General features: G+C 41.2%; 1 protein-coding gene across 3 annotated transcripts in view; it reads left to right on the top strand.

The window, feature by feature from the left end:
- Positions 1-1152: 1152 nt before the first annotated feature.
- Positions 1153-15055, top strand: part of LOC124875629 (glutamate dehydrogenase, mitochondrial-like) — a 37724-nt gene continuing 23821 nt past the window's right edge. The window contains exons 1-9 of one of the 3 annotated variants that reach the window (XM_047377903.1): positions 1153-1667; positions 4820-4900; positions 5114-5169; positions 7230-7293; positions 10043-10137; positions 11318-11497; positions 14438-14575; positions 14693-14830; positions 14917-14997. In XM_047377903.1, coding sequence (XP_047233859.1) covers positions 1271-1667; positions 4820-4900; positions 5114-5169; positions 7230-7293; positions 10043-10137; positions 11318-11497; positions 14438-14575; positions 14693-14830; positions 14917-14997 — 1230 coding nt within the window. In that variant the 5' untranslated portion in view covers positions 1153-1270. Of the gene's footprint in view, positions 1711-4819; positions 4901-5113; positions 5170-7229; positions 7294-10042; positions 10138-11317; positions 11498-14437; positions 14576-14692; positions 14831-14916; positions 14998-15055 lie in introns of all 3 variants that reach the window. The other 2 variants (XM_047377902.1, XM_047377904.1) reach the window with 2 other exon arrangements.

Here is a 15055-nt window from a genome sequence, read left to right as displayed (position 1 = left end):
ATATAAATTTTAAAAGCTCAAAGTGTTTATATGTTAAATTGTATCTTAAGTGTTTAATTATGCAAAAGGACAAGCAGTGCAGGATTTGAATATCTAACCTAAAGCAATGCAGCATTAAAGGCAGACTAGATTGCATATTTTTTATGTGAAATAATGGAAAGGTTTCCTTCCTGCACTATGGCTGTTTTAAAAAAGCAATAGACATCATTAGGATGATACTAAGGAAACTTAGAGTTTACTGAGGTGCTAGTTGCAGAGGAAGTTAGTAAGTTAGATTTACTCATTTACATCTACTTGTGTGATTCCTTAAAAAAAGTATTTATAAGAACAGTTTCATTGCACCTACCTCCAATTTATAATCTAATCTAATATAATTTTGAAATAACACAACTGTTACTTTTGACCTTTTGACATTTCTACTCACCTCTGATCATTTCACAGCAGGAAGAACAACTGTGTTTTAACCAATCATGGACAGAAACAAACACACTTTTTATGAAAGAGAGAGAGACAAGTTTCTTGTTCTAGAGTTTTCTGCTGAGCCTGTTTTGACATTTAGAGATGAATTGAATATATTATACAGCATATCTCGACACTGGAAGTAGTTTGTACTGTACTAACATAAGTTATCTGCTGTAGGTATTGCTTGCAAAAGCATTATGTTGTGAAAAAGTGTAAGTTTGGACATTTGTATAACTTTTGCCTTGATTGCTAATGTGTAAAAGTGTTAGATGTTTCTTAACCCATGTTCTAAAAGTTATTATTCGAAAGTATCAGAATTTACACACAATTTTATATTTCTGTCACGTCTGATTACATAATTTCGAAAAATAAATCAGACATTACAATCAAACGGATACTCTGTACCAAGTCTTTTCACCCATTACTTTTTTACTCTTACTTGAGTAATTATACTGATTACTACTTTATTCTTCTACTTGAGTATTATTATTTTGAAGTAACGCTACTCTTAAGTGCACCAGTCGCGTCTGCCTTGTTGTAATAAAAACATGAAAGCAGCCTATTGGCCTATGAGACTTTATTTGGGTTCTTTAAAGTCGGGAGCGCGCGCTATCAATGGACGAATGTCTGTGCTCCGCCTGCGTCTGTCTCGCGATGCCCTCTCCCTGTCTCGCGCAATATTTTAAAGCAAACTCTCAGCATGTTGATCCCCACTCGGCCAGAAGAAGGGACACGGTTCGCCACCCCCGTCGTCCTCGTTTAGTTTCATTCTTTAATAGTTTGTTTGCACTGTTAGCTTGTTTCAAGCATGTATCGGTATTTCGGAGAGCTCTTGAGCCGCTCTGCGGGAAGTGCCCTGGCCTCGGGATGCGTTGACTCCGCTCTCCCGGTGTCGTCGTCCCTGATGCGGGTCCGCCGCTATACCGACGCGGCCGATAAGCCCGACGACCCTAACTTCTTCAAGATGGTCGAGGGGTTCTATGACCGCGGTGCCGCTATCGTGGAGGACAAGTTGGTGGAGGATCTGAAGACCAGGGAGAGCTCCGAGCAGAAAAGGCAGCGTGTTCGCGGAATCCTGAGCATCATCAAGCCCTGCAATCACGTCCTGAGCGTGTCGTTCCCGATCAAGAGGGACAATGGAGAGTGGGAGGTGGTGGAGGGGTACCGAGCCCAGCACAGCCAGCACAGGACACCATGCAAAGGGGGTAAGAACCGAGTCAGAACCTGCTCGTCTGGCGCGTTTGACAGGTGGCTATAGCCGGCTTATGTTAATTAGTAGTAACTTTAGCTCTTTAAATAAGCTTAAACCCAGGGCGGCAGATGTCTACAGTGCTTAACAAATTCAGACAACTATACATAGTTTATTTGTTTTAAGTTAAAAGCGAAAACGTGATTCTTCAGGATAATTAGGATTGTTTGCTGTTTAGTGTCAGTGTTTACAGTAATCTTTCTGTTTACCTGTAGCTGCAACAGTCTATCAGATCAAACTTTAGCTCTCATTAAAAACCTGTTCGTGAAGTTTCCAAAGTATTCTGGGGTTAATTTGAAAGAACAACAAAATACTTTTCAAATGATATTCAGATCATATAAGTAGGATTAAGAATATTCCAGCATTTGTAAGGGTTTTTGGTTAATTTATATATTTATCTAACATTATAATGTGTTAAAAGCTGTGTCCCAAAACAGTGTTGGTCCCAAAAATTGGAATAATGTCTATATTTATTTACACATTACCATCACGACTTCAACATATGTTAATATGTGCTACCACTTTCAGTGGCTGGATTAAATATTAATAGTTTCTTTGACTTCTAATGGTCTTTTATTAAGCCAAAAGGGTGAGTTTGTTGCAGGTGAAATCCTTTTCATCCAAGCAAACCTCAAAAGTTGAATTCTAAACATTAGGGAAAAAATAAATCTTTTTCTTTATAATAACCTCAACTTTTTCTTTCAGTGCATTCAAAAATGTGTACTTTATGGAGTAAAATGTAGCATTCATCTTGACTGGTACTATTTTTAACACTTTAGACACTGGTTTTTGCTCAGGTTGGAAAAGTAGGTGCTCTCGGATCAATTGATTTCTGGAATACAGGCATCTAAAACCATACATTTCTGCCTATCCTCAGATAAATCATACATAGTTTTGTCAGATTGAAAAGTGAGGCTATGTCGGTTTCACAGATGACAAAGTAATTTTGGACATGTTTTTCCTTTGTTATCAATGGGGATTCTCAAAACTCCCACTCACAATAGCAAATAAGAAACAGTTTTTGAACTGCAAATACAACGGGAGGTGCAGAAACGCTGGTAGTAATATGCCCATTCATAATCTAACAAACTTATCCTCTAAGCATTTGGTTACAAAGTTCCTTACATGTCGCCAAAATAATATACATGAAGGCTCTTTTTTTTGCAAATGAATGAAATTTCCTGCTATCCTAATAAAATGTATTCCAGCTGCTAGGGTTAAGATGCAACAAGATTACTGTACCAAAGCCCTTTTTTTGCTGAGTGACTCTTGAGCACTTCTCTTTAGAGCTGATTTTTGGTGAATGTAGTAACATGCCAAAATGGTCTTCTCCATTACTTCAGTCAGACACATGCTTATTGAAATGTAAATCTAAAACAGTGGACAGTTTTTGGTACCAAGGTATACCAAGGTTTTAAAGAAGTTGTTATCAAAATTGCGAACATTTTACATCATTACGACTTAAAGTCCTTTTAATGAAATGCTAGTGCAACTGGAGTTTTTTCCTGCTGTATGGGGCATACAGAAACACTACTCTGCCAGTCAGCTGGCTTAAAAAAGACTCCTACACGTTTCCCTTTCTTCCAAGAAAGACAAAAATGTCTGTTAGGATACTTCTCCACTTGCAAAAAAACTCCAAACGCTGTTTGAAAACACAGCTGGCGAGCATAAAGTGACCTCTGTGTTATACTACAGGCTTGATACGCTGTTTGAAAACACAGCTGGCGAGCTTAAAGTGACCTCTGTGTTATACTGCAGGCTTGATACAAGAGCAGATTGCCTGACTTATAACTACTATGCTTTATCAAGAGTAGAATAGGTATAATAAAAGGTATAATATTATACACAAAAAACACTGGAAAGCTATACTAAATTTATGACAGGCGTTCGTTATTTTTGCTTTCTACATCGTAGATTTTGTTTTTTTTTACCATTCTTTTTTTTACCGTCCTGTCTGGCAGAGTAGCACTCAGACAAGAAGCCAACACATTTATGTTCATAAGTGGAGGTTAACGTTATAATGCTTCAGGAAAATAGGCCCAACATTTGATGGGGGGCTGAGGGTGCAGCCCAAGACCTAACCTGACATAAAAACAGAAAAACAGGTGAACACTGTTACAATCACACATTCCCTCCCCTCATGCCTACACATAAAAACACTCACACACCTAACGTAAAGACTCACCACAATGCACGTCGTACACCCGACCCCCAACGACTTCCGTCCCCAGTCTGCAGAGGGGGCCACGAACAAAAGAGGGGTCTACGTGGTCCAAACAAACCCACCAACCAGAGCCATCCCAGGACGAAACAGTCTCAGCCCCCCAATGAATTCTAATCTTAACCCCATGAGCACCCCCCACCTCCCATGAACCCCAACATGAATTCCCCCACATGGCCTCTCCCAGCCAGAACACAGATATTTAACACATGCCCCCAAACCCAAACACCATGAATCCCCTTCCATACAAGGGCACACCCCACTGCTGAGCTCCATCCCCAAAAAGCCGACAAAGACACATCCACACAGCACTAGCTCTACACATGACCCTGCTCCAAGAACCCCCACCACATCCTGCCCCCCATATCACGCCGCAACGGCAAGGTAAGGACCCATGCAACGTCACCCCAGCCTCAGCCCACAAGCGCAACAGAGCAGACACCACCAAGCATCGTTCTCACATCGGACCCCCCAGCCCCACACCAAGATGGGACAAGCTCACCCGGCAAGAGGTCCCTGGCCGGCGGCACGCACCCAGAGTCCGTGGTTCCCACCATGCCTACGCACCCACACAAACACACCACATCACCGCCACTGCAACGACAGACCAGGGAGAAACACCAACCAGCTTAGCTCCACCGCTCAGCTGATCCGAATGCCGGTGACCACACATCCAAAAAGAGGACCCCTCCTCCGCCCACAAGCTGCAACCCCTCCATCCCACCCACAAACCAGCTAATTGAAAATAATGGGAAACAGTTTGTTCTTATTAGACAATACATCAAACATAGCTGATTATTGGTCTCAACATATAGTTTGTGTTGTCAGGTTTTCTCTTTATAGTTGCTGTCTTTGTAAATTGCTCCCTGTTGTTGTGTCTCCCTCAGGTATCCGTTACAGTACCGATGTGTCTGTGGATGAGGTGAAAGCCTTGGCCTCTTTGATGACCTACAAGTGTGCTGTCGTTAGTAGGTTTTCAAGTCTGAGCTCTGCTGGTTATCACCTAAACTTTCATACAGTGCATATGTTTTCATTACTGCTTTTGTAAAATTGTACATCATTGGTCATTTTAATTATGCTGTCCAGTAATGAAGCTTATTTGCTCTCCTCTGTTTCGTACTGTTTACAAACTAGGAAATCTAGTTCTGAGCTTTACATGTATGTTTGCTATCCTTTTCCAGATGTGCCGTTTGGAGGGGCCAAAGCTGGAGTGAAGATCAACCCCAGGAACTACTCTGTAAGACTTCTAATACGTGTCCTTCTCCTTTTCTCATATCTAGAGAAGCAAATACATGTTTAAATGGCATATATCTCAAGTTTCACTACTTTTTGTTTACAACTGTGCTCGGGCTTGTAGCTCACAATGGGTAACTTGATTTCAGGGTCAGTTGTTGAGAAATATGTAAAACAAAAAAGTGAAAAAGAGAAGATTGCTGGGGACAAAGCAGTCTTTTGCCAAAGAAAAACATGAAACTCAGGATTTGAAGCATAACACAATGTCCATCCAAGAGAAAAGTAATGAAAGTCTCCAGTTTTAAGGTTAGTTCATCAGATGAATATTTAAATAATGATTTTTGTCTAAAACAGTAACTTGGTGACCTAACAAACCCGCACCCTCTGAAGGAATGTGAAAAGGCTCTGTGGTGGGCCTGTTTTGCCTGCAATTCACCTCAAGTGCCACTAAATGCTTGACCAAAACTGTAGACGGAAATGCTGAAATTGTGGTAGCATTCAGGGAGATGTAAATTCTAGTTTGGTTCTAACCTGCTTTGTTACTCTGGTAGATGTACATCAGCAATATTTCTATCAGAACAACTGCGTGATCAGAATAATAGATTTTGGCGCTTCACTTCTCTACCCAATATCTCTCCGAGTTTTACTCAAGAGGGTTTTTCTGCGCTACAGTAATATAGCTGTCAAAACGTTATTCTGAGGATGCCATCTGTCCCGCTGCTCAGATAGTTTTCTGACGTGTTTTTTGTCCCTCAAAGTGAATTCAACCTAATCCTTACCATATAGGACGTGGATGGGAAGTCACAATACATGCATATAATTTGTGATTCATTTGGCTCACACACGAAGAAAAAACAAGCTGAGGACATAGGTCGTCCCTCCATCTTTTGCTGCATTGCTACTAAGCACCCACACATCCATTTAACATCTTCCCTTTAGAAATGCCTTCTTTGTTGAGAAAACAGTGTTTTCTGTTTACTACAAGAGCCCGTGACATGTTGTCAGATGACACTCATCCATATAGCGTATGGCACATACTGTTTTATTATGACTAGGGGTGCACCAATTGCATTTTCTGGCCAATTACGATCATTAAAAAGCCTGACTTGCCGATTCAGATTTTGGCCGATACCAATTTTTGTTTATAACGGACACCGTCAGGTGTTATAAGGTCACAATACAGCTTCAATATTCTAATCATATTTTTATTGAAAAACATTGAACAATACCCATGAAACAATAAAAACTCGTTTTAACTGCACATGAGGTAGTGCTCTAAAATATAAATAAAAAGTTTAGAGCATTGCTGTCCAAACTACTAATACCACGGCAGAACAAAAGGGACAGTGGTACATTTTCAGACCTTTATGGCATTAGATAAAATTGGTGGATAAGATCAGTTTCACATGTAAGTATTGGCTGATCGCCAAAAATTAAAGAAATCAGGGCTAAGGTGACCCTTCATTGTGTCAGAAAGCTGCATTTAATGATTTATCTGCTTTGAAAATCGATGAAAGGTCAATTTGGGAGTTTATGTTAGCTCTGTCCAAGCTTGTCAGGGTCTGTGGCTACAAAATATAATTAAATGTGCTCTTTAAATCTTTGCAGCTGGGATTTCTGTGGGAGAATGTTTTAAAATGAGCAGTACACATCCAAAGGGGTTGACTCAGTTTTCCTGTGTTCCCTTGTTTTTATCTAATCCAAACCAACTCATATGATGATTCAGTCAAGGTAGCAATAAGGGTTTTTCCTTTTGAATTTGTTGGTTCAGAAACTGATCAAAAAAGGACAGCTCCAAGAAGCTTAAAAGAAATGGGGATGTAGGCTCAGGTTCTGAAGAAGACATTGAAGGCCTTGTGTCAGGATTGTTCACTGTGGTATTAGACTGTAATTTCTGACTGCATCAAATGATTTGTGGCTGTTGCTTCAAAGCTTGCTGTTGTCTTGGGAGGAAACCCAGACATCTGAAGTGCCTTTTCTGATATCTGCAGTGGCTTCAGTTGGAGGATACATTGTTTTGTTTGCATTTACATGAACACTGGAAATGTAACATTTATGTTGCAGGATAATGAACTGGAGAAGATAACCAGGAGGTTCACCATTGAACTGGCCAAAAAGGGTTTCATTGGTAAGTTTTTTAAGCTACTTTTAAATCTTGTTCACTGTGAGTAACAGGGTTTTGTTCTGGAATAAGGTTGACAGAGTTGAAATCTTAGTGTGGAAGAGGTGAATATCCTCATTTTCTTCTGGCTCACTGTTGCCTCAGGATAAAATCCAAGTGTGTCTTAATACCTCAGAATATCTAGTGTTTATTACTGTTTATTTAATGGAAACCCGAAATTCAGTTTCTCAACATTGTAATATTGCTAAGCCCAGTCTAAAAGATTAATACAGAAATTTGAGACTGCTGAAGAGTATGTCCATGTACTGTTTAGTATCTGCACCCAGCATAACAGTTCTGGGTTTTGATGAGCTTCAAACAATAAGCATCAAATTGAGCAGAAATAATAACTTGTAATTTGTCACTCTGCATATAATTGAGATCCAAGATGGCGCCGTTGATGGCAGCCTCAGAGCTTTGCTCTCGTTTTCTGTGTGTCCTGCGTGGTTTGTGGTGCTCTATACCACCATTCAGTGTCTCTTTCAGCAGAGAGGAACGAAAGTTACGTATGTAACAAGGGTTCTATGAATCCCGGATGACCGCCAGATGGCAGTGCTGAAAGCACTGAAATGTTCTCTTCATGCATGCACAGTTCCAGTAATTATACCAACAGTCACCTGTGACACACCGGATGACCACAGAGGCTATACATGCCTACGTCATCCAAGGCTCTTTTCCTACAGAATCTTGGAACCAAGGATTCTGAGTGACAGAGAATCTCTGGGGGTCATACAACCATAGTTACATACGTAACTTTCGTTCTATTATCACTACTGACCGCCAGAGGGCTGTGCTGAAAGCACTGAATGACTAATACCAATTATGTCACGAGGAATCCTGAGCACACCGAGAGGGCCCAGCAGAACCTTGCCAAAGAACCTGGCCCAGGGGAAGATGGGTGGCTACATTGACATTGTAGAACCTGGCGAACGTGCTTGGGGAAGCCCATGATGCAGCAGCACATATGGCCTCTAGCGGAACCCCCTTCATAGCAGCCCAGGAAGCAGAGACACTCCTGGTAGAGTGGGCCTTCACACGGACCGACAGCGGACCGCTTCCTGTACTGTAGGCATGGAGGTTGACATCCACAACCTAGTGGGAGAGACGTCTGGAAAGAGGATAACCCAGCCTGGGACCGCCATATCACAAGAAAAGCTGGTCTGAGCGTCTTACAGTTGCAGTGGCTGCAACGTATAGCTCCACTGCCGTATTGGGCACAATACCTCAGACCCATTCAAGGTGGCACCTTACTGATGCCGAAACCGAGCCAGCCTCAATGGCTGATTACAGTGCGAACTAGACAACACCTTAGGCACAAGCGCAGTGTTCGGCCACAAGGCGACACAAGAACCACCATCGGAGAAATGAGGGACTGACGGAAAGAGCATGCAGCTTGCCAACCCTCTTAGCCAAAACAATAGCCAACAAAAATGCAGTCTTATACAAGAGCCACTTGAAGTCCGCTTGCACCAAAGGCTTGAAAGGGGAACGGTACAGAGCAACGAGAACCAAGGGCAGATCCCAAACAGGCACTCGCTGAACCAGCAGTGGGCGCAACCTATGCGCACTGCACAGAAAAGGAGGGACCAGATCAGGGCTCCCCTCCGTTGGGTCATCAATAGATGCATGATGACATGAAATTGCTGCAACATATACATAAGGGTCAAAGGAGAGCGGCCCTTATCAAGCAGAGACTGGAGAAACTCCAGAATAGTGAGCACCGGACAAGAAACTGGATTTTCATTGCGGGCAGAAAACCACTGAGAAAAAAGACTCCATCCGTTGTCATACTGCTGACGAGTGGAGGGTGTCCTAGAACTCAATATGGTCCCCCTGACAGGGTCCGAACACCTAGTCAGCCTCCCAGTGGCCATGCCCACAGCTGGAGACATTTAGGGTCGGGGTGTCATATCCTTCCCCCTAACTGAGACAGCAGATCCCTCCTAGTTGGAAGACACCATGGGGTGCCGTGAGACAGACTCTGAAGCAGCGGGAACCACGGCCGCGCTGGCCATAATCGACCGTGCTGGCCAGAATCGACCGTGCTGGCCATAATCGACCGTGCTGGCCAGAATCGACTGACCAACCGGAGTATGTCGGGCACCCTGTGAACAGATGGTTGAGCCCTCATGGTAGTCGAGTCCAAGAACATCCCGAGAAAAGTGGTCGTCTGGGACGGAACCAGACAACTCTTCGCCAAGTTGACTTTGAGGCCCAACTGTGACACTTGGTCAAAGTGTAAAAAAATCACAAACCAGTTAGACAGAGAATAAAACAAACGTGAACAACAGTGCAAAAGGAAAGCATTGGTACTCTTGGGAGAAGAAGAAGATTTATGGAAACAATTCTTGTCTGACAGGTAAACTTTATGCATTCGTCCAGCTGTAAATGTGTTCAGCTGCAAATCAGGAAACATATCCTGTACACTGCTTGTTGGTTGCTGCTATGCAGCTTATTGGTTCAATCTTAACTGAATACAGGCAAATATTTGATGCGTGTTCAGTTCAAACACAGCAGAGGGACGTGTTGCTGCTTATTTGCCAGCATCCAGTTTTAAACATCATTTTCACTGTACAGTTTACAGTATACAAGCCATCTTTTCTACACACCACCTCCACTCGTCACGTGTGCCTCTGAATTGGAGTCTGTCTAAACCGTGACTTGCACTTTACTGAAACTCCATTTCCCCCTCCCTTCTTTCCTCTTTGGTTGCCAGGGCCTGGCATCGATGTCCCTGCACCAGACATGAACACCGGAGAGAGGGAAATGTCCTGGATTGCCGACACTTATGCCAACACCATGGCGCACACTGTGAGTTCTCATACATGCATAACCGATTTCACTTCTGTGTTTTCTTTTTCTTTATAAATACTTAAAAGTAGCTGCAGATCAGATAGTTCTTAACCCTCCCGAGAATTTTATTGTGGTTATCTTGTTTAAGGAAGTGTATGATGGGAATTTCTGCATATGTTAGAAGCAGCTAGCTGCAGCGTTTCATGTCGGTGAAGATCAGAGGTCAAACACTTGAGGCTAACCAAACTTCTTTTGTTTGTAGCTCTTCAATAAGAATTTGCTACTTTTATTAACTTATAAAATACATGCTTTAAAAAAATGTTGTATTTAAATGGTGCATTTATGATTAAAGATTTTATCGATACAACATTACACAAAACGAGATATATTTTTCATCTTCATAATTTCAAGAGGTTATGTTTCAAAACTGCTAGTTTTTTGTTATGCCGTTGCTGCAATACAAAGTTCTTTATAATGACCTGCAAAAGAAAGCGCCAGAGTGATTAGAGCTTTATTACAGCTGTGTGCAACTGAGTTTCATAGTGTACAGCCCTTCCCCCACCTGTTTCCTGCCGGTCAACTGGCTGAAAGAAGGCTACAACACAATGTGGCTGTTTGGAAAAAATTTCCATTTGCAAAAAATCAGAGAAATTCATAGCACGGGAACTAAAGGCGAGCCACCCTACCCTCCTATTATGGTGGTGCTGTTTTAAAATTTTAGGTGGCTAGGCATAGAGTGGCATGTCTGTTTAGCAGGTGACTGCATGCTCTGTCCAACCACACAAGTTTATTCTACATTTTGCTTAGGTCTATGTGTCAGAAAAAATAATTACAATTACACTTTATAGATAACAATATTATGCTGTTTGAATCTTTTATTTTGGCAGCGGTAGGAATAACTGTTGTGTCTCCATATTATTGTAATGGAGACACTGACTCAGTGACTGTAATGGACTGTGGTCATGTGGTGACAGAATCATCAGAATACATATAGTAAGCATTACAATACTCTATAATCTGTGCTAGAGGACCAAATAACTATTGAATAAAATGGGCTCGTGAATGGAGCGGAAAAATCATACAACCTGAGCAGTTTCTACCAGTCCTTCCAGCTAACTCAGGGTTCTGTAGTATGTGTGCTGTATACATGCATGTGAAACGGCACATAAAATCGGGTCTTCTGTGCATTTGTTCAAAGGACATCAACGCCCATGCATGTGTGACAGGAAAGCCCATCAGCCAGGGAGGAATCCACGGCCGCACTGCTGCCACCGGCCTTGGAGTTTTCCATGGCATTGAGAACTTCATCAACGACGCGTCCTACATGAGCATGGTGGGCCTTAACCCTGGCTTCCAGGACAAGACCTTCATCATTCAGGTACACTGACTCATAGCATTGGATCTTCTTAGTTTTTTTTATTTTTTATTGCAAGCATTTTACTCTGGAGCATGTTCAACTGTACAATAGACAAAAAGTGTCATCTGAACTCATGTTGATGGGTTTCAAAACTGTGGTTAAATAAACCATGCCAAATATTTTACAGTGGTTGCAAAATAATTCACTCCCCCTGAGCCTTTTCACTTTTTGTCACTACAAACTTTAATATGTTGAAATAAGTTTTTATGTGATAAACCAACCCAAAGTAGTGCATAATTCTGAAGTGGACGGAAAAAGATATATAATAAAAATTATCCACAAATAAAACTGTTTTCAGTTCCTTTTACTCTGACAACCTCAAATAAAATGTATTTCATGTACCAAGTACCTTCAGAAGTCAACAGAGGTTTGTTAAAGAACATCATTGAGTAACCAGCATCATGGAGACTAAAGAACACAGCAGACAGGTTGGGGAGAAGGTTTTGTGTCAAATACAAAGCTGTTGGTAAACTAAAAGTTTTAAGCCTTCCTGTTTGCTACAAGGCATGTAGGGAACACGGTAAATGCGGCAAACACGCGGCTACATGGGAAAACTAGCACACCATTCCCAGTGTCAATCATGGTGGTGGCAGCATAATGCTCGGGGAATGCTTTTCCTCACCAGGAACAGAGAAGCTGGTTAGAGTTGATGGGAATATGGATGGACCTAAATACAGGGCAATCCTGGAAGGAACCCTGTTAGAAGCTGAAAAATAGGTGGAGGACTTAGGTGGAGGTTCGCCTTCCAGCAGGATGATAACCCTTAACAGCCAGAGCTACAGTGGAGTTAAAAGCAGATTTATGTTAGATTTTCCTAGTCAAAGTCATGACCCTAATCTGAATGAGATACTGCAGCAAGACTCGAAAATGTATGTTCAGAGTTGGTCTCCTTCCAGTCTGACTGAGCTGGAGATGTGTTCAGGACTGCATGGGCAAAGATTTCATTTGCTAGATGTACACAGCTTGTAGAGACATGCTAGAAAAGACGTGTAGTTATTTTTGAGTAAAAAGTGGTTCTGCAAGTAATGACACAGAGGAATAAGTAAACAGAAGGAAACACCACACACTGCAACTTTCTGCAACTCAAACTGAGTTAGAAAGGTAATCAGGTTTAAATTGCATTCAGTAAAATAATCTCTCTCTAAAATGCAAAACCAATTGTATTTGGTGTGAAAGGAGAAGTATTTCTGCAGATACAAATAGTCAAAAGTAGCTTTCTTCAGGAGTTCCACTTTTCATTCATCTAATGAGGGTTTTTCGCATGCAACTCACACACAGACCTCCTTAAACGTTAATGATTGGGTAGAAAACCCCTAGCAGTGGCCTCTGCTGTTTTCCCAGAATCGCTTCTCTAGACAACAGTGCAACATGAGCTTCCCTGATGCATTTACTTGGTAAAATATCTGTTGGGCAGCTGCAGCTTTACTTTGTCCGATATAATATCAGTTAGTTACTTAATAGATTTTAAAGTTGTGTTTTTTTTGCAATGACTACAAAGAATTTCTTAGTTTAGAAAGGGTGGCGTTTGTGGAGTGGGTGTTTCACCGAGGAACAGTTGCATACTGATGTGGATTTTCTAAAATCTAAACCTCGTGTTTGAGGATTACTTCTAATCATGAGAATAGAAATAGCTGATCTCTTGCACTGTATTAAGGGCATGTTTTACTTAAGTTTCTGTTTTCTTTTTTTAATCTTGAGTGCCTCCCTCTCTTATGTCCAAAATTCTGTTTCTCATTACATTTTATATTACATAAGACAAATTTAAAAACAAGAATTTTAATTACACAAATGTTGGTCTACTAAAACTAAGTTTATGTACTGAGGTGTTAAGGAAGCACAGCTTGCTTTAAAAGCGGCCTTTGGCGCAACTGGATTATTGGGTCCATTTCATAGAAGTTGGAAACCGCGAAGCCTAGTCCAGAATTTGTAAGAAAATGTTAGAGCTGGGTGGCCAACAAACTGAGAAAAATGCCTAAAAGTATAAAGTAAAATGGTTCTCACTCAACTGCAAGTAAGAGAACACAAACACACACCATTCAAAATGTCCAAATTAGACTAAAATAGAGGGCTCTGGATGATACTAAATTAAGAGCCATTTGGTATCTGTTAGACATGTTTTTTTTTTTTTTTTAATAGAGCTACATCTTTAAAAAGAGCGAGGCCCATCATCAATTCTGACATCTCTGGTTCAGGAGTGTTACCGCAAGGAATGTGAGGATTGTAGCCCATGTCCTGAATACATCTGTGTGAGGTGGCTCTTGAAGCTCTTACTTCTTTCCTTAGGTAATTCCCCCAAACGATTGAATTGGCTTTGCTTCACAATCCTATCATGGCTCCCTGTTGCTTGTGCACTTTTTTACCTCAGTTTTTCTTTGCAGTCAACTTTCTATTAACATGCTTGACAACAGCACTTTGTGCACAGCCTGCTTTGTTTGGACCTTACCCTCGTTGTGAAGTGTGTCGGTGTCTGTCTGTTGGCCAACTCAAGAGTTATGGTCAAACATGGCCATAACAAAACATTTCTGTAATAGAACTCCTTTTTTATGAGTTATATGTGCTAATTCATATTTTTAAGAAACTCAATTTTGTGTTTTCAAAATCATTCAAATTAACAAACAAATAAATTAAATAACTTAAAAATATACTTTTAATGTTATTTTAATTTTGAGATGCACCATTGCATTTTAATGTAACAATGTTTTGAGCCACTCTGGCCACATGATGGCACCAAAGTATGTTTTGTATGTGCATTGATCCAGGATAATTTATGCATTAGAGAAGTGAACTTTTATTTTGTTTTTTTAGGAATGTTTTCCATTGCAGGTTATAGAAAATTTGAACATGTCATAACTCTGTGACCATCAGTTAATTATTTTTCTGTGATTTTTTTTTTTTGCACAGGGCTTTGGTAATGTGGGTGTCTACTCCATGAAGTACCTGCACCAGATTGGTGCCAAGTGTGTGGGCGTTAGTAAGAGTGACGGAGCCATCTACAACCCAGATGGCATCGACCCCAAACAACTGGAGGACTACAGACTGGTACCAGCACAGCTGCCTAATTTTCAATTTCTGTGGATTTAACTTTTCTTGTTTAATTTTGTTGTGAATAAACATTATAATATATGTTTGATCTTTCATCTTTGTCCCTTTCTGCAGCAACACGGCACCATTGTGGGGTTCCCAGGAGCAAAGCCCTACGAAGGGAACATTTTGGAGGCTGACTGCCACATCCTGATTCCTGCTGCTGGAGAAAAGCAGCTCACACGCAACAACGCCTCCAGGATCAAAGCTAAGGTAAACACTTGAATCCACGAACAAAAGGTGTTTTTTTAAATTTGCCTTTTTGATTTACATTAAAGATTAACTTGTGTTTCTGTCAGATCATCGCTGAGGGTGCCAATGGACCCACCACTCCAGATGCAGACAAGATCTTTCTGAAGAACAACATCATGGTTATTCCTGTAAGCACACTCCAAATCCACGCATCTTTGAGAACCACTTTAAAGAATAGTAAAGCTC

Source organism: Girardinichthys multiradiatus, chromosome 10, assembly GCF_021462225.1.
Source record: "Girardinichthys multiradiatus isolate DD_20200921_A chromosome 10, DD_fGirMul_XY1, whole genome shotgun sequence".
NCBI lineage: Eukaryota > Metazoa > Chordata > Actinopteri > Cyprinodontiformes > Goodeidae > Girardinichthys > Girardinichthys multiradiatus.
Note: the sequence above shows the minus strand (reverse complement) of the source record. Positions and strands in the feature narration are given on the sequence as shown.